Source organism: Zeugodacus cucurbitae, chromosome 2, assembly GCF_028554725.1.
Source record: "Zeugodacus cucurbitae isolate PBARC_wt_2022May chromosome 2, idZeuCucr1.2, whole genome shotgun sequence".
NCBI classification, from domain to species: Eukaryota; Metazoa; Arthropoda; class Insecta; order Diptera; family Tephritidae; genus Zeugodacus; species Zeugodacus cucurbitae.
The window spans coordinates 41007209-41028386 of NC_071667.1; the positions used below are offsets into that span (position 1 = coordinate 41007209).

A 21178-nucleotide genomic window follows, 5' to 3' on the forward strand; every position below is an offset into this window, starting at 1 on the left:
GCATGCCTCTATCTGAAGGTATGTTACATGACGGTCTTGCATTATCAGTTCACGTATGGCATCGATGTTTTCTGGCACAACGGCAGTTTTTGGACGACCTTCACGGAATTTGTCTTTGAGCGAGTGTCGGCCACGATTGAATTCGTTGTACCAGTTTTTCAGCGATGCACTCTTGTCGCGATAATCCACGTGGAAAGTTGTGAAAAATGATCGCACGAAAATGTTCACGAGTTAATTCCATTTTTTGGCCTAGATGAATTTTTTAATTCCCTGTAAATAAAACAATTCACGATTAACTGACAAAACGTTCTGAGTGATGTTATACTAAAAAATGTCAAACTTTCCAATGGAAATGTCAGATTGCACCTGGCAACACTTAGTGTTGCCTAGGCCAGAAATATATATAGCAGCCCTCGTATATAGAGATATCACAATAAAACTTTGCAAAATTAGTGCTCTCGTATCTTCGAAATGGTCATTTTAATGAAATCATAGTCGTGGTGCTGAAAACGCGTGAAATCGTTGATTTATTGGTTAAAATTGTGAGTTTACTTAATAAAATTGTGAGACAAGTTTGTCCGGGTAATCGCATTAATATTGAGTAAATATAATTAATTGAGAATATTTCGAGAATATTTATTATAATTCAGCATAGGCATGTTTCGAATGTCAATTATTTGGTTTTTCTTTTTGATTTAAGTTATGTTTAAAATATGAATTCATGTTTTTTAGGTTCACCTTATGAAACACATTTTGATCTATATTTGACTTAATCATTCATTCCTCGCAATAAGTAGTCTAGTATAAAAAATTTCATTATTTTTGTATTTAGTATAGTTAGAATGTTCTGAATTATGTAAAATATGCCCAGTTTTGTTTAATAGTTTTCCTTACGTACACCATCACACACCATAAAAATTGATACAATCGGATAATAACCACGCCCACCTACCATACAAACGTCAGAAACTCAAAATTTTACAGAAGAAAGAGCAGAAAGAAGCTGCACTCAGATTTTTTTACTTCATTGTACTTTATGTCGAATATATGGGTCAATTGTATTTATTTATTTAAAAAAAAAACTATATCAATAAATTGCGAGAGTATAAAATATTCGGTCGCACCCGAACTTAGCTTTTCCTTACTTATTTATTATAAAAATTAACTTATTTTTTCTATTTATAGAATAACTACGAAGGAAACAGTTTAAAATGTAAGTAGATACGTAGATTTGTTTTGTATTTGTAATATTTTTATACTCTCGCAACAAAAGTTGCTAAGAGAGTATTATAGTTTTGTCCACATAACGGTTGTTTGTAAGTCCTAAAATTAAACGAGTTAGATATAAGGTTATACATACCAAAGTTATATATACCAAAGTGATCAGGGTGACGAGTAAAGTTCAAATCCGGATGTCTGTCTGTCCGTCTGTCCGTCCGTGATAGCTGTAACTTGAGTAAAAATTGAGATATCTTAATGAAAGATGGGCGGAATCGGACCACTGCCACGCCCACAAAATGGCGAAAACCGAAAACACATAAAGTGCCATAACTAAGCCATAAATTAAGCTATGAAAATAAAATTTGGAACATGGGATCGCACTATGAAGGGGCATATTTGGATGTAATTTTTTTGTGGAAGTAGGCGTGGCCTCGCCCCCAAATAGGTTTTTTGTACATATTTCGCAAACCAATAGAGCTATATAAACCAAACTTTCTGCAGTCGTTTTTTTTAACCACTTCTTAATACACCATGTCCACCTCCCATACAAAGGTTAGGTTGAAAATTACTAAAAGTGCGTTAACTCACTAACGAAACACGTCAGAAACACTCAATTTTACATAACAAATAGAAGGGAGAAGCTTATGGGTCAAAAACCATATCTCTGGAACTACTCGACCGATTCGAATGAAATTCGGTATATAATATTGATGACACGTGTGGAAAATGGATGAAATCGGTTCACAACCACGGCAACTTCCCATGTAACTCAATTTTGAACTCCATCTTATTCCTTCACTTTATAAGATATACATAAGGAACCAATGAAGATAGCGAAATAAAAATTTACATAAATACTGTATATGATCTGTGGCATCACTTGTGAAAAAATTGTCGAAATCGGATTATAACTTTTTAAGGCCCCGGATAACGAATTTGAAGAACTTAGTGCCTTATGGTAATTTTACACCGAAAATATCGGTAAATCTCTCAGATATCTTAATTTAATTCAGAGGAAATCTTGTTCTTCTAATAGTGTGTCTCTGTATCAGAAATGGTTAAAATCAGGTCATAACTTCCCTTAGCTCTCATATAGCTAATTATAGGATTTTCAAAAATACGATGGGCTTAATAGCTTATAAATCGGTTAATATATGAAATTTCTTTCTTTTCGTTTTTCTATTGAACTTTATACCGAATATATGGATCAAATTGTGTGTTATCTTGATAAAAATATAGCAATAAATTGCGAGAGTATAAAATGTTCGGTTGCACGCGAACTTAGCCCTTCCTTACTTGTTATAACTACAATTAATATAATTGCAGGCAAACTAATATTGAGGAGCGAACCCCATTAATATATTCAGGTTAGTAACATATTTAATATGAATCTTGTTCTGAATACAATAAAGAGTGCAATATTTAGTGTATTTAAGAACAATTGTACGTATATGTATATTAGGACGTCTATTTGAAATTATTTACAGAATATTCCATTGGCAACAGACTAGGTGGTACAACAATTATATTCAACCAAAATGCAACATATCGGCGCTATAATCAGCTCACCACTTGGTAAACTATAAAAATGATTGGAACATTTATGCGGTCTATTGGATTGTTGGCTTGGAAGCTTAAGGTCAAGTTTTATATATGTACATTCGGCAATTAAATCTGTTGTGACAAATGTGCTTTGACAACATTGATTTGCAAAATGCTTGCAATAGTTACAACTTTATTTTCGGCATTAAATCCAATGATAAGTATGTATATAAAATATTGAAAAAGCAGTAAAAACTTAAAGCACATTTCGTTTTTCCTATATGCATTATTTCACAGACCTCTGAAGCATTTGTTGGGCATCCTGTCGCCAATCCTGGTTAAACAATGCCTCTATGCGAAAACATAAGCGTGTCTATGTTAGCAATGGACTTACATATGTATATTTAGGTTAAAAATAGAATAAGATTATATTTGAATTGTTAAATTAGAATATAAATTGTATAGTTTAGTTTACTAAAAATTAAATGATTAGTTATAATTGTAACAATTTTATAATAAGCTTAACCTGTTTAAGTTTATGCGATATATATGTGTATCTATCTACATAAGTATTTGAATTTGTATTATAAAGTAAATAAATACAAAAAAATAAAAGAAAATATTTTTTTATCTGTTAGCGGAAAAAGATGTTATGTTACGGGTAACACACTGCTAACACAAATAATGACCCGTATGGTAAAAAATACATTTGTTCTGAGTAACATATGTGCTAACATATGTTTTAGCAGAGGTAATATGAAAACAAATGTTGCCATTAACAGACTGTTAGTTGTCAAAGCTTGACCAATAAGGGCAAATATAAGCGTTATCGTAGAACGGGATCACTTATGCAAAATGGAACACAACTCTTCTCCTATTGGCGGACCGCTTCTGGGCTACTGCTTCCTTCAGACGGTCCCATTGTTGATAGTGCAAGTTGAAATTGTGTTTGGACGTAGGGGGTAGCTCAAAATAAATGATTCTCTGCCAGATGTTTTCGTTGCCGAACCACTTTTCATCAACAGTAACATTCCACTTAAGAAATTTATCGATTTTGCAGTTATTCGTAGATGGAAATTCCGTCAATAAAGGTTTGCGTAAACTCGTGTGACATTATATCCAATATTATATTGTTACGTATCAAGATATTCACCACATCTTATTACTATATTCCTTACGTTTATACATCCTATTATCATACTCCTACGCTTTACAACACTGAATCCTTAACTCTACACTTAATTTCTCTCCTACTCCATCCTCCATTCGCTTGTAAGATCTTATATGTAAGCTTTTCATGTAACTGTAATGTAGTTCTTATTTGGAGTTGACCGAATAAAGAGCCACTTTATATCTGGCGCAGTCGGTAGGATGCGGTCGGTAAACGTCCTGCCTCGTGGCTTCAAAAGAAAATTTTGAAGCGCTTGCTAATGGAAAATTAGCAAATCAAAAGAAAATTTTGATAATCATTTTTTTTTTTTTAACGAAGTCGGTAAACGTCTCGTCTTGCGAATTCAAAAGTAAATTTTGAAGCGCTTGCTAATGGAAAATTAGCACATCAAAAGTAAATTTTGATAAACTTTTTTTTTTAATAAAAGTCGGTAAACGTCTCGTCTCGCGAAATCAAAAGTAAATTTTGACAATTATGATTTTTTTTTAATTAATTCGATAAAGAAAAAACGGAACATAAATTTTTAAAAGTGGAAATTACAAACATAATTCGAAAAAATAAAAGTGCCAATGCCAACAAAAAGCAAAAATACAAAAAATTCAAATAAAGTTCGAAAATTGCAAATTTAAATTGAAAATTAAAAGAAAAACAATTTGTGTGAGAAAAGAAACATATTCGGAAAGAAAATAAGAATCTACTAAAACTTATAAACTGATAAGACTGTACAAGTGAAAAATCATAAATGAAAATTGAAAAACCAAAATATACGGAAAAAATTGTTATAAATCGTTGTAAAAAAAAGTGGTAATTAAAAAACGTTTACGAAAGATATGGCTAATTTTGAATCAAAATTCAATAAAAAATAATATGACTGTACCAAATAAAAAGAAATAATTAGTGGAAATCAAAGAAAACATACGAAAAAAAGTAGTGATGTTGTAAATTAAAAATCAAACAAAAAACTAATACAAAATTATAAGTGGTATGGCCAGTGTTCATTTCAAATAAAATACTGGATTAAAAATGATGTGACTGTAAAAAACAGGAAAAATCATAATTAAAAACATATTCGAAAAATTGTGTTCATTTAAAATAAAAAACTAACTATACTAAAATCGATGTGACTGTACAAAACATAAGTGACACTCAAAAAACATATATGACAATTAGTGTTAATGTGAAAACTAAATTAAAGCCGAGGTGACTGTACAGAAAAGTAAAATAATAAGTGAAGATAGAAAAAGAACATATACCGTAAAAGAGTAAAAATTATAAACTAAAAAGTGCGAAACTGTACCACTGTACATAACAAAGAAGTTAGACTTGAACAGAAATAGAAAACAGAACATAATGTAAAACTGTACACTGTACATGCAAAAATGTACATAACGCTAAATTATAACTGAAAAAAAATTCTCAAGAAAAAGAGAAAAAAAATACAACAACGTAAAATAACCAACCAATCAATCAATACTAAAGAAAAAAGGAGAAACAAATCTACAAACAACAACCAACGCTGGAAATAAAGAAGCAAAAATATCAAAACGGTAATATGAGCGACAAAGCAAGCAGGTGACGCCAAGAAATAGCTAAGACAAGAGAGCAGCAGGAATACACACAACGAAAACGATTAGTGCTAGCAAGTAACGCAACGAAAGAAAGGAAAACTTTAGAAAAACGGCAGCAGTAATACACCCACAGAAAAGGATTAGTATACATCTATTTATTTCTAAGATTGGTATTACCTATTAAAATAATTAATAATTTAAAAATATTGTAATCTTTATTAGTATTAATACTATGTTCTATTAACAATTCAATTGCTACGTACATACCTATATTTTCTGATTAATTCATAACAATTTACTAAAAGAAAAATTTTATAAACATGGAGGAATTACACATAAATAACAAATTAAAGCTTATTTCAAATAATTTAAATTCTCTTCCATATTATGAAGGTAATAGAGGCGCTCTTCTTAATTTTATTGAACGAATCGATTTAATGGTGCCTATTTTAGAACCATTTCCGGCTGAATATAAAGTATTGTTAATGGGCAACATTAAAGACAAAATTACGGGTAATGCAAGAAGATCTTTCCTAATGAGTGGAAATTTAGAAACTCACAATATTAACAACCAGACATATGTATAAGACACAAGATCATAACCATTTTCAACCAAATTCTTATAATAGAGAACCTGGACTTGAGCCAATGGATATAGGCATGAATAAAAACAATCAAAATTTAATTTAATTTGAAGATCAGGGAAACTACCCTATATAGTCATAAATACAAAATTGAGAAAAACTAAAATTTATTGTTGATACTGGTGCTGAATGAATGAGTAGCATAATAAATCGTAAACTTTGTAATCCAAAATGGAGAATAATATCACCTACTTTCAATATTAAACTTTAAAACGGGAATGTCTCAACAAACGTACGATATAGCGTATACTTTTTTTTAAAACATTTCGAAAAGAAAATCAATTTATCGATTCTATCGTATTACTTCGACGGTATATTGGGAAACAATGTACTGTTTAGCTTAAACGCTATAGTTAATTATAGAACTCGGAAGCTTGTTACAGAAAATGCAACACTACCGATTTGTTTTTGTGAAGAAGAATAATATGAAGTAAAGAAATATTTCAAAAATGAAAATTTGCAGGTATTTTGTTGTAAAAACGAATTATCCGACAGTGCACTTAATGGCACATTTGCAAAATATTTGAATTCAAGAAGTGAAAATTGCAAAACCGCAATCGTATTTATTAATGAAAATATCCAAAACGATATTAGTGAAGAACAGGAAGAAACTTGGTCCACAGACGGGACAGTTCACAGTATACAAGAAGATAACTTAACATAAATTTTTATTACAGAAAAATTGGTTAATTATTACAAAAATCAAATCTATCTTAGTTATGGTCAAAACGAAAAGTTTTTTATAAAAGTTGTACACAAAAAGTGTCAATCACATATCGTTGTAACAGAAAACTCAAATTTAAAAGCAATAATGCAGAAGACATAAATGGCAAACTCTTCAAAAATATTTACTTCATATAACAATACAATACACTCAACAACAAAAATAAGACCAATTGATTTTATAATTAAAAATTATGATAAACAATCGATACAAAAATTATCTAGAAAATTCGAAGAAGAAACAATTAAAAAAATTAATCAGATTAATCTAAAAAGACACCATGAATCAAATCAGTTGGATAATGTAGTAGTTAACAGAGAAATTGCAAAAAATAAACCTAAATACAAACAATTAAATAAATATGAGCGTAATGGTAACTATGTGGTAGATACTTCAAATAAAAGAAGAACAAAATATTATAAAACACAATTAAAGCGCAAATACAAGTTTCAAAACGAATGAAAAAAGAAAAATGTACAAAGAAATAAAATGAAATTGAAATTTTCAAATACAATTATAAATTCATTAAAAACATAAATTACTGAAAGATGAATTAAAAATGTCAAAAATGATTAGAACTTATTTAAGAATCTTATGTAAAACCAATCACAAATGTTAAAAACGATTAGAAGTTAATTTAAGAAATGTATGAAAAAACTATTTAAAATGTTAAACACGATTATAAATTAATTTCAGAGAAATTTATTAGAAATGTTAAATACGATTATAAATTGAAAATTGTTATATTAAGAATTTGCAGATACGCAAATTTCTTGAGGGTGGAGGTGTTACGTATCAAGATATTCACCACATCTTATTACTATATTCCTTACGTTTATACATCCTATTATCATACTCCTATGCTTTACAACACTGAATCCTTAACTCTACACTTAATTTCTCTCCTACTCCATCCTCCATTCGCTTGTAAGATCTAGTATGTAAGCTTTTCATGTAACTGTAATGTAGTTCTTATTTGGAATTGACCGAATAAAGAGCCACTTTATATCTATATAAAGTCCATCGGAAGTATGAAAAGCCTTATATCAGATATATGAGAACTAGAAGAAGTATTGACCTGATTCTGCTCATTGCAACGGTTGGAAAACATCTCCTATGAATATCTGAGAGATTTACTGATATTTTTGGTAAAATATTGGTCACTTGTAATAAGGTCTTCATGTTCGATATCAGGGACCTTAAAAACTGGTCCGATTTCGGCGATTTTTAGATGTGCACTATAAATGCAGTATTTGGGCAAAGTTTTGTTCTGATATCTTAAGAAATGCTTAATTTATAGTTTACAATCTAAACGATAGAGATGAAAGACAAGGGTAGTAGAGAGGTTGCGAACCGAGTTCGGTGGTCAAGTAGTTCCTGAGGTATGGTTTTTCACCCGTAAGTGGACGGAGCCCGCTCAATTTCCATTTTTTTTTATAGCCGATTCCACGATAGTGCGCCACTTCTCTCTCTCTCCTTCGCAGTTCGGCGCCAGTTGGAGATCCCAAGTGTAACCAGGTTGCTCTCCACCTGGCCCCTCCAACGGAGTGGAGGCCTTCCCCTTCCTCGGCTTCCTCCGGCGGGTACTGCATCGAACACTTTCAGGGCTGGAGTGTTTTCGTCCATTCGGACAACATGACCTAGCCAGCGTAGCCGCTGTCTTTTTATTCGCTGAACTATGTCAATGTTGTCGTATAACTCGTACAGCCGTTGCCAATGTTCTGAGGACCATAAATCTTGCGCAAAATTTTCTCTCGAAAACTTCTAGTGTCGTCTCATCTGATGTTTGACATCGTCCAAGCTACTGCACCATAAAGCAGGACGGGAATGATAAGCGACTTGTAGAGTTTGATTTTGGTTTGTCGAGAGAGGACTTTACTGTTCAATTGCCTACTCAGTCCAAAGTAGCACCCGTTGGCAAGAGTGATTCTGCGCTGGATTTCGATGCTGAAATTGTTCGTGTTGTTGATGCTGGTTCCCAGATATACGAAACTATCTACTACTTCAAAGTTATGGCTGTCAACAATGACGTGGGAGCCAAGACGCGAGTGCGCTGACTGTTTGTTTGATGACAGGAGATATTTATATATTACACTCATATATACAATTCCAATATATAAATGTATATATGAACATATTTATATTATTTGTATCATAAATTTTTCGGTCTCTGGTGTTTGTAGTGAATTAAACACTTTCAGCAGTTTTCAACATGACACTTATAGCATTTTATCTTTTCGCCATTTTGTGGTCGTAGCAGTAGTACGATTTCGCCAATCTACGAAAGCAAATTTCTTATAGTGCCAAGAAACCCGTATACTAAGTTTCATCAAGATATCTCAAGTTTTTACTCAAGTTACAGCTTGCAAAGACCGACGGATAGACAGATATCCGGATTTTAACTCCACTCGACACCCTAATCCCTTTGATTCATTCTCTTTAATCTTCTAAAGCCTAAAGTCTCGACTAAAATGTCGCACCGGGACAATCTGATTAATTCTAACGAAGAACTCATTGATTTGATAACTTTTATAGTTAAATTTTTAAACGATGTCAAATCTTTCAAAATATTGTGTAATATAAAGAATATCCACATATTCAAATAGAGATTGTGATTATCACAAATTCAGCTATGAAACATTTTAGAATATTGCAGCTCATATTTGATTGCTGTTTTAAAACTATACTATGAATATTGGCACACTTAATAATGAATGAAAATATAAATATCTCTTACCTGAATTATCCAATCCTGTGAAAACATGATTAGAAACTTGATGAACTTCTCTTTGTGACTCATCCATGGAAAGAGTTACTGTGGAGTAAAATTGATTAAGTTTAATAATGATTTCAGTTTCAAAAATTAATATTATGTTTTTATATACTTCACCTGCAGCTGTAACATTAGTAGTACTAACAGAGTCTTCTAAAGTGGGTACTATTACATTATAACTACTGATCATCGACTGATTGGTAGATAAAGCAGTAAAACCTAAAGGTGTATCATTTTTATATAGCTCCACCGATGTTTCAATTGGTTCTGTACCCACGAACCAATTTAGTTTATTTTCTTTTGCAGTATAAGATCCATCACACAATTTTTTATTTCCTATATAAAAACAGAAAGCATTTTTATTTAATGCTTGTCCTATTTCCAAAGCAAAGTTTTTTTTTAATTTGGGGTTTTAAGATATCTATGCAAGTTGTGCCGATAAGTCCTTTGAACCACAGTGGTTACCCTTAACTTAGATCATTTTACTGTTACTGAGTTTTTTGAACTTTTTTTTAATTTGCAATTATTTTGATTAACATTGTTTTTTTGTTTTTTCTTTGATCAGCCTTTAAATGGTTATGATCTCTGAACTGCATTACATCGGCGACTTCTTTCCCTTTGAAAATAGTCTTCACTTATATCTCTCATCAGAAATAAGTTTTGCGTTTTAATATGAAACTTGTTGTTAGATATGTTATTACATGCTTCCCTACATTTATTTGTTTTTATTTTTTATTATTTATTCGATTATTACAGACTACAGATATACTTTCATTCCTTATTTCAGAGTTGAGTAATTTTCAGATATATTATTTACTTCACCTGATTTATCTTTATCTGTCAAATACGGGAATTCGCCATATGTTAGACATATTTCGGATGAGCAAATCTCATATATTCCACCTTGATGTTCTGTGCTTGTGGCGGCATAATTATTGAGGTTGGTTGTAGATGATTCAAAGATATCCTCAAATTCTTCTCGTGGAATTAGTTCTTCTGATTCTTTTGATGTAGCCCAGCTGCTAGATAAGTCACTTTCATTTTCAGATGAAAAGCAATTTTCGGGATTATTTTCATTGTTCTCTTTAATATCTCCCTCATTTACTTCTATAATTGTATCCATATATTCAGATGCCAATAATTCGGTTTGCTTTCTATCGGTAGAATTTGAATTACAAGGAATTCTAGTTCTATTCGTCTTAGATAAATATAAGCGTACAATATCACGCAATGTTGGTACACGTTTAAAAATTGAATACAAATCAAAAGCTTCTGTTTTTTCAGTTGAATTATTTGTATTTTTTTTAATCATAGTGGAATCTTTTATCTTTTCTAATAGATCTTCGGGACATCCCGTATTATGAGAAATATTCGATAGATTATCGTTAGAATTTCCGTTCTTACATAAATAAATAGGTTCATCGGATTCAAAAGGTATGATAAAAGCAGTCGACTTCTTATAAGGTGGCTGTGTTTGAACAATATTTTTGGACGGGATATGAACTCCATAAAAATATGTAGCCATCCTTTCTTCTGCAATATTTTTCAGTCTCTCCGAAGATTTGTCTTCTATTACTGAACTGATTTCTAATGAGTCCTCATCAACATCGGTCTCTTTCGGTGAATTAATTTCTAAAGAGTCTTTCTCAAAATTTCGTTCTTCTAAACTATCGGAAAAATCAATTTCTTCACGTTCATCTCCAACTATTCCATTTATTAGTAATGTATTATTTATATGATAACTTCCAGATATTGTCTCTATATCCTTCATGCATTTATTATTACTATCTTCGTAATGCGAAATCTCTTCAAGGAAGACGTCATTGAGATACCATGGTATTGTAATATCTCTTCTAAAAGACTTTAAGTGAATTTCTGCGAAACGCTCATTCACAGGCCTTTCAATATTATAGTATCTTATAAGAGCATCATCCTTGTTTTGTGGTTTTGACTTATTTCTATCATTACAAATTTCAAAATTTTTTCTTCGATAGCAACGTCCATACGAGGTTTGTATATCAATATTTCTATTAGATGTTGTACTACAATCGGCTGAAGTTAAAATGTTAGCGTATAAAGATGTTAGGCAAACTAAATATATTATGCTATCAGAACTATTAGTTTATATAAGAACTTCAATATTTCAGTATGAAAAAATGCAGATACATATTTGCTTATGAATGACATGCTTGTACTTATTGTATTCAAGGCTAAATCACGATCTGTTATATGGTTATACATATATATATTATATAACATATATAGAAACGCGATGATAATTATTGTAAGTACAAAATAATATTTTTACTAATTTAGGACAATTAAGTAAGGAAGACTAAGTTCGTGTCTAACCGAACATTTTATACTCTTGCAATTTATTTATTTAATTGTATTAATATAACACACAATTTGACACACATATACGTCATATATATGGTATAAAGTACATTGAAAGTTGGAAACCCTAATATTAGGTATATGGAAGTTAGGTGAAGTTATGACCCGTATTTTAGGCACGGAGACATATTATTAAATTAAAGATATTCCCTATGAATTTCTTTAAAATATCTGAGAGACTTACCTATATTTCCTGATGCCATGTCCATATTGTAAAGTAAACGGTTCAAAGTTCTGGTATATAGGAAGTAAGCGTGGTTGTGAACCGATTTGGACTATTTTCACAACATATAATTGGGGTGCAAGGGAAATATTACAAACCGAATTTCATTGAAATTGGTCGAGTAGTTTCGGAGATATGGTTTTTGACCCATAAGTGGGCGGAAAATTTTGTATACCATTTTGAGTGCAGCTCCTCTGTACCTTCTCTATAATGAAATTTAAGGTTTCTGTTGGTTTTCCTTACTGAATTAAAACATTTTTAGTAGTTTTCAACATAACCTTTGTATGGGAGGTGGGCGTGGTTATAATCCAATTTCTTTCCATTTTTGGACTATATAAGGAAATGCCTGAAAAAACGACTCTGAAAATTTCGTTAATATAGCTTTAGTCGTTTACGACATATATACAAAAAACTTAGTGGGGCGGGGCCACGCCCAATTTCCCAAAAATATTACATCCAAATATGCCCCTTCCTAGAACAATCGTTTGTACCAAATTTTACTTTAATAGCTTTTTTTATGGCTTAGTTATGACACTTTATACGTTTTCGGTTTTCGCCGTTTTGTGGGCGTCTATTCCGCCTATCTTCGAACTTAACCTTCTTATGAGGGCAAGAAACACGTGTACCAAGATCTAGCCTGATGCCATGTCCATAGTGGTGCTGAGTCTGAGTTCAATGATCTAAAACTTTGAAAAGAAAAGCTGTGAGCGCTGCATAACGCTTTATAGTTCAAACACTGAAAAACGTTCCGCCCGCCCGTAGCAACCAAAATGTGTCAATAGTTATGCCCGTAGAAACAAAGAATAAATGAAAAATGAATGTTACCATGACCCAACTTGTCTAGATGGTTTTTCAAACATTTATGCCCGGTTTCACAGTTCGTACTTAAGTTGTGCCCAAATAAAATCTTAGCTTAGTATTGTTATTGACTGTAGTAGTCATTTGTGTTTCACAGTCGATGCTTATTTTATATAAAATTATATTATGAAAAACATTTGTTTACAAATTCCAAAAATTTTTTCAGCAAACAATTTTTATACTCTCGCAACCTGTTGCACAGAGTATTATAGTTTTGTTCACATAAAGGTTGTTTGTGTCACCAAGAAATAGAAGAGTTAGATATGAGGTTATATATACATAAATGATCAGGATGACGAGTGGATTTGAAATCCGGATGTCTGTCCGTTCGTCTGTCCGTCTGTCTGTGCAAGCGATAACTTAAGTAAAAATTAAGATATCTTAATGAAACTTGGAATATATGTTCCATTTATACAGATAGCTTTCAACATACACGGACGTGTTTTTGATGCGCTCCGTGATAATTCTCTAAAACAACATGAAAATACCCAATAAACAAATCAATTTAAATAGTGCATTAAGCCAAGCTTAGTCAATAACGCCGAAAGTGTCAAGCAAAACAAAAAAAATCACAAAAAATAAAAGTGTGCAAACAATAAACAAATATAAAAAAAAAAAAACAAATTATAAGTGAGAAAAATAAGTAATAACATGAGCGCTGCGCAGCCTCACCAACAAAGCAGTAGGCATTCAGAGAATTATTTAGCTTTTTCGAGCCTGCAAAACCAGCTCCTACCAACAAACAAGGCAAAGGCGAGAAGGATGAGACATCACAGCGATCAACTGAGCAGCACCCGAAGCAGAGCTTAGAAACAACAAAAACAGCAAAGAATGACAGTCAACAACGGCCAGCAACAAACATGAACGCACCAACAAGTAAGCAGGTGTTTGCAAGCGAGCAAACAGCGAAGAAAAGCATAACGCAAGGTGAGAATGTACAAATCAAAAAAGGTCCATCTGTACAGATTGGCATTGACCGCTATGTCAATATTAAAAGGAAATTAAGTCCTGTGAAATCAGCGGTCAATCCTAAAAAATTTCAAGGCGGCACGCCAATCAAGAATAAACCTGATGTTTTAAATGGCAACAGATTTGCCGTACTAAGCAATGGTTCTGAAGATAAAGCGATGGGTACCACCACAGTCGCATATGCCAAACCGCCCCCAATATATCTGCGCGAGCGTAGCTCAAATACTCTTGTTGCTAAATTAAGCGAAATGGTAGGTACAAAAAATTTCCACATAGTGCCTTTAAAAAAGGCAATTTAGATGAAACGAAAATACAGACATACACTGAGAAGAGTTTTATGGATGTTGTAAAGTTTTTGTCGGATAAAAACAAAAATTATTATTCCTATCAGTTGAAGAGCTCAAAGGGCCTAGCTGTAGTAATTAAAGGAATAGAGTCTTCCGTAGACTCTGGTGAAATCAAAGAAACTCTTGAAGAATGTGGCTTTGAAGTTAAAACTGTCGTAAACATCTTTAACAGAAATAAAGTACCACAACCCATGTTTAGAATTGAATTGATGCCGAATTCTTACCAGCTTAAAAAGAACGAAGTGCATCCAATATATAATTTAAAATATTTGCTGCACCGTAGTGTAACCGTAGAAGAACCACACAAAAGAAACGGTCCGGTACAATGTACCAACTGCCAAGAGTATGGGCATACCAAATCATATTGCACTCTACGCAGTGTTTGTGTGGTATGTGGTGATTTACATCCCACTTCAAAATGTACCTTCAAGAAAGAGGATTTAAATAAAAAATGCAGCATTTGTGGAGGAAGTCACACTGCCAACTACAGGGGTTGTCCTGTTTAGAATTTTCTGCAGTTTTCGCTTTATGCAAAAAAAATTCGGCCCGCCGTAGTTTATATACAGTAACTCGAACTTCTATAACTCGAAGATCTCAATAACTCGAACTTTTGAATTGGCAATAGCGTTTAGAAATCAAATTGAAAATTTTACTATCGGGGCACAATTTTAAAAGAGTCGCTCTATCCTATGGAAGCAAAGAACAAATATGATATTACAGTTATGGATCGCATAAATCATTAGAGTACGACCGATTAATCGGCCTCATAAAACACAGTTTGATTCATATTTGCCTGAACCAATCATTCTCCACGAGGATAATATTAAGCCTAGTATAAAGAACTTTTTTTATACTCTCGCAACAAATGTTGCTAAAGAGAGTATTATAGTTTTTTTAGTAATGGTTCACATAATGGTAACCGTCCGTCTGTGCAAGCTGTAACTTGAGTAAAAATTAAGATATCTTGATGAAACTTGGCACACTTATTTCTTGGCAATATAGGAAGGTTGCTTTCGAAAATGAGCAAAATCGGACCACTGCCACGCCCACTAAATGGCGAAAACCGAAAACACGTAAAGTGCCATAACTAAGCCATAAATAAAGCTATGGAAATAAAATTTAGTATGATGGATCGCACTATGAAGGGGCATATTTGGATGTAATTTTTTTTGGGGAAGTGGGCGTGGCCCCGCCCCCTACTAAGTTTTTTGTACATATCTCGCAAACCAATAGAGCTATTATAAACCAAACTTTCTGTAGTCGTTTTTTTTAGCCACTTCCGAATACAGTCCAAAAATGAAAGAAATCGGATCATAACCACGCCCACCTCCCATACAAAAGTTAGGTTGAAAATTACTAAAAGTGGGTTAACTCACTAAGGAAAAACGTCAGAAACACTAAATTTCACATAAGAAATGGCAGATGAAAGCTGCACTCTGATTTTTTTGGAAAATGGGAAGTGGGCGTGGCGTCGCCCACTTATGGGTCAAAAACCATATCTCAGGAACTACTCGACCGATTTCAATGAAACTTGGTTTGTAATAGTTTCCTTACCTCCCAATAATATGTTGTGAAAATTGGCCAAATCGCTTTACAACCACGCCTACTTCCTATATACCAGAACTTAGAAGATGATCTGAATCGTTTACTTTACAATATATATAGTAAGCACTAGTGAAGATATCGGCGCAAAACTTTGCACAAATACTGTATTTATAGTGTGGCAGCCCATTTCTAAAAATCGCCGATATCGGACCATAGGTTTTCAAGGCCCCATGTATCGAACATGAGGAACTCGGTGCTTCTAACCTAATATTATGGTTTCCAACTTTCAATGGACTTTATACAATATATATGACGAATATGTGGGTCAAATTCTGTACTATATAATATAAATAAAGTTAAATAAATAAATTGAGAGAGTATAAAATGTTCGGTTACACCCGAACTTAGCCCTTCCTTACTTGTTTTGTTTTAAATTTATAATTACATTAATTAGTATGATCCGATTTATTTCAAATATACAAAATTTTTTTCAACAACTTGTTGAGATTTTAAAGATAATTTCACAATATCAATCTTAGAGAAACCCTTGTTGCTATTGGCAAAAACTGGGAGAGTCTATTTTTAAAAGTTTCTCTTGAGACAAATAATGAACATCATTCTCCATAGACAGGAACAGGTAATAATCATTTGGTGCTGGTTTGGACTATGAGGTGCATGTAAAAGAACCTCCCAAAAAAGCTATATTTCAGTTCTTAATGAAAGAAAGCTATATTGCTGACGTATCAACTTGTTTTGTGAAAAGAAAAACTTTGTTTTTCTATCTATATTTTATAAAAATAAGTTATTTAGTTTTGAATATTAATTGAATTAATAAACACCGTCATATTTACATATGAACTGATTTTTTACTTATTTTGTGATGTTATTTGTTTTTGTTTTTCTTTTGTTACTATACTTGATTACTAAATAAATTTGTTCATGAAAGAATCGGCATCGGCCGATACTTTGCCAACTGGCGGATTAATCTGTTCTTTTTTCCTTCGTTCGGCAGCAAAAGTGAAACCTCTAAAAATTATGACCAGGAATGCTAATGACTTACTCAAACTTAGGGACGAATTAGAGACATTGCTCCATCTTGAAAATATTGATATATGTCTAATATCTGAAACTCATTTCACAAATCAGACTTTTGTTATTGTGTAAAAACTACAGGACGTATTGCTCAAATCACCCAAATAATAACACTAGAGGGGGGAGTGCAATAATTGTTCGAGATAACATTCACCACTTCGGAGAAATGAATATAAGCATTCCTGAATTACAAACTACGACTATATCGGTTGACTCTGGGATTGGAAAAGTACCTATTACCGAAATATATAGCCCACCTAGGCATAATATTAAATATGATTTATATACAGAGCTTATTTTAAAGCATCATGGAAAATTCATTATGGGTGGTGACTTTATCTCAAAACTATCGCAAAGGGGCTCAAGAATTACGACATCAAAGAGTAGAGAGCTCTTTAAAGCCGCTATGAACACTGGATGTGATTTCGTGTCTACTGGTAAACCGACCTACTGGCCTACCGATATAAGAAAATTACCTGACTTGATCGACTTTTTTATCATTCCTCAAATATCGAAGGACTTCATTACCGTAGACAATGGCTTAGACTTAAATTCGGACCACTCACCAGTGTATTTCATTCTAAATGACCATCTTAAAGGAATCGAGCTACCACCATATCTCTCTAATAAACATACGGATTGGGAGTATTTTAAAGCTTGACAAACATATTGATTTTACAGAAAATATAACAACACCTGGAATATGAAGTCTATGAATTTACGAAAGTTATTCAAGAATCGGCATGGAAAAGCACTCCTGTTCTAAAGCAAAAAAACTTTTATACTAAATACCCGGCAGATATTTTGGATCTCATAAGTAAAAAAAGAAAAAATGCGTAAAAAATGGCAAAAACACGCGATTTTCTCAATATAAAAAAGAGCTGAACAATTTAACCAAGCTTCTCAGTATCAAAATAAAACAAATTAAAAATCAAAACATTTCGAGCTATATTAAGAAATTAACGCAAAACAAAAATACAGACTATTTTCTTCGGAAAGCTGTAAAAAATGCCAGGAAACCGATATTGTCTAATACTCCTCTCAGAAAGCCCAAAGAGAAACTAACTAAAACGTTTAGTCTATTTTCGTTCCATGATACCTTACCGCAGCTAGAAGCAACGCAATAAGTAAGCGAAATTCAACCAACTATTAGATTAAAGCCTAAAAAGGCTCCCGGCTTCGACTTAATTACAAGTGATGTATTGAAACATTTAACACCCAGAGTATTAACAAAGCTTACATCGATAATAAACGCCTGCTTAAATCTTAAATACGTCCCAATGTCATGGAAGGTATCCGAAATCATTATGGTACAAAAACCTGGGAAAAGTGCACATGTTGCCTATATTGTCTAAGTTACTCGAAGCTGTCTTATCAAAAGACTTGAGAATATAATTGAAGAAAAAGGTATCATACCAATTCATCAATTCGGTTTTAGGACTCAACATTCCACAATCGATCTAGTACATCGCATAACAAACATAATAGAAGATGCGATGGAAAATAAACTAATTTGCACAGCTGTCTTTCTAGACGTATCTCAGGCATTCGATATAGTATGACACCATTGTTTACTTTATAAATTAAGACGTTTCTTACCACAATATCTGACTGACTTACTTGAATCTTACTTGAGCAACCGTTACTTCAGAATCAAGCAGGGACAATCGTATACCAGATTGCAAGCAATAAAAACAGGAGTACCCCAAAGAAGTATCCTGGGACCACTTTTATATATCTTGTTCACTTGCGATATGCCTACGCCGACAAACTCTACAATTGCCACATTTGCTGATGATACCTGCATCATAACGACAGGCAAAAATGAAGTGGAATCGGCCAACAGAATGCAATCCTCAATTAACAAAATAGTGGAATGGGCACAGAGATGGTGCATTACTTTAAACGAGACGAAATCAATACGCTTAAACTACACGAACAAAAGTGCTAGATATATTCCTTTACATATTGGTAATGTGGTAATCCCATACTCCACCTCTGCGAAATATCTAGGCATAACGCTAGATGCAAAGCTGAAATAAGAGCACATACAAAAACAAGTCGCAGAACTAAATCTAAGATATAACAAAATAAGCTGGTTAATCGGTAACAAATCGCGGCTAACAACATCAAACAAAATCCTCGTATATAATCAAACGTTGAAACCTATTTGGACATACGGAATTCAATGTGGGGATGTGGGGATGAGCCGTGGTATATATGTAATTCAGATCTACACCGTGATCTTCATATAAAAATGGTCCGGGAAGTTATTCACGAAACGGCAATGAAACGGTTGCAAAATCACGTAAACGCTGAAGCCCGATGACTAGGAGAGATTAGAAATAATAGGCGTAGACTAAAGCTGTTGTTCGCTACGAACTTATACGAAAATAAAAAGTATTATACGTAATATTTAGTTTCTGAAAAAACGCTTATATTGTATTTATCTTTTAAAATTAGAAAAATATTGATTTTTAGTACAATTTTGTTTTGTTTTACTAGTTGCAATCATATGAAATGTAAAAATATATCTAATTACGTTTAAAGAAAAAGAATATTTTAATAATATATATAGTATTGTATACACATACTTATATATTTATAAAACAAGTATAAGCAAGCCACGTTGTCACAAACAGTTACGTGAGATAACTTCAGCTGTGCAGTAATAACTTGAGTAGAGTTTATGTTTTATTTCAAAACTACACACATATAATAGTTTAAATAGTATTGTGTATAATATTGCCAATATACGTGTAAACGCTGGCTTAGACAGCCAAGGAAGCTGTAAATAGGACAGGATTTAGTTCCCTGCTTAGGGAAAATGTTGATAAGACTGTCTTAAAATTTAAAAACATTATATTTCCTTAATAAATTAATTATATTATTTCTTACTTTTAAGTTCATTTAAGAACTAAAATTTGAATTCAATGTGAATAAAGGATTGCTTTTTTTTCATATTCCTCAATATAGTTACAATCAACTTTATATAAACATTTTAATTATGAGCGACTAGGATTTTATGAGCGTATAAAGCGAAACTCGAAAAAAATTATAACAAATTTGCTCTAATATATTTCGATTATAAATAACGGATGTAAAACTTAATACTTTTAATTATTAGGTCTACAATTTTGCTTCCGCCTTTTTTTTGTATAAAAACGGTTACAAATGTTGATGAGCCTCACCACTTGGAATTAAAAAAGAAAAGCAAAATTTCCCGCAAATGTCGAGAATTCGGCTCAAAAAGTGACATTTTCAGTTGAGAATAAGTTTGATATGCAAACAGATCTCTAAAAATATTTTGTTGGGTTAATGTTGACACAAATGTCTAAGATCGATATCGATAAAAAAAAACCGATTTAATCGACCAGTGCTTGACCCTAGAGACATATGTATATTGGAAAACGGTGGAAGCAAAGTTGTAGACCTAATATTATAATATATATACGAAATCTCGTATATCACTTTACCATGCGAGAGTATAAAATATTTGGTTACGCCCGAACTTAGCCCTTCTTTACTTGTTTTCACATAGAATTTTAAATAATAATAAAGCACTATCGCTCACTTCCACCTTTTGGCTTTGTTTTATTGATTTGTACTACCGTTCAAGGGGGTATTTATTACGCCACGTCATAGGAAGTTAAAACCAAAAAAAGCTAACTGTAAACGAATTTCGTATTCTTGTATTCTATTATTTTTGCTCCAGAGTGAGAAGTGGCCGACTCGTCTCTAGGGGAAAAATCCGAATGGCATTGATATCTACGGAAGCGTACGCAGAAGCGGGTGGTAGAAGCGGTTATGTATGTTCATTTACATTGAAATCTCAAAAGATAGGTCTTATCGGCTTTCTTCGTCTACGGGTTTACGTAGTTCAGGGTTTGACCTATTTATTAATTTACTGTAAATTTTCAGGTAATGGGTCGTCTACATGAAAATGCTTTGAAGCATTGGATTTCATGTGTTCACTCCAGAAATTTTTCAAGAACAACACCGAGAGATTTGGCAGCATTTTCCTCTTTCTCGGAAAAAGAAAACTTTTAAATTTTTTAGGTATTTAGGGGCTAGTAAAGATGTAGATTTTCGCAATTTTAAGAT

General features: G+C 32.6%; 1 protein-coding gene and 1 long non-coding RNA gene across 6 annotated transcripts in view; one reads left to right on the top strand and one right to left on the bottom strand.

Moving 5' to 3' along the window:
• LOC105220164 (MATH and LRR domain-containing protein PFE0570w) overlaps nt 1-21178 on the bottom strand; it is a 68280-nt gene that overhangs the window by 22833 nt on the left and 24269 nt on the right. For 4 of the 5 annotated variants that reach the window (XM_054233179.1, XM_054233175.1, XM_054233184.1 and 1 more), the window contains exons 4-6: nt 10466-11695; nt 9761-9979; nt 9608-9685 (exon numbers count right to left, since the gene is read on the bottom strand). In XM_054233179.1, the coding sequence (XP_054089154.1) occupies nt 9608-9685; nt 9761-9979; nt 10466-11695 (1527 nt within the window). The remainder of the gene's footprint in view (nt 1-9607; nt 9686-9760; nt 9980-10465; nt 11696-21178) is intronic. The other variant, XM_054233186.1, reaches the window with a different exon arrangement.
• LOC105220163 (uncharacterized) lies at nt 1195-3347 on the top strand. The gene is made up of 4 exons (XR_852286.3): nt 1195-1213; nt 2548-2588; nt 2709-2984; nt 3061-3347. It is a non-coding gene; the product is annotated as an uncharacterized LOC105220163 (long non-coding RNA).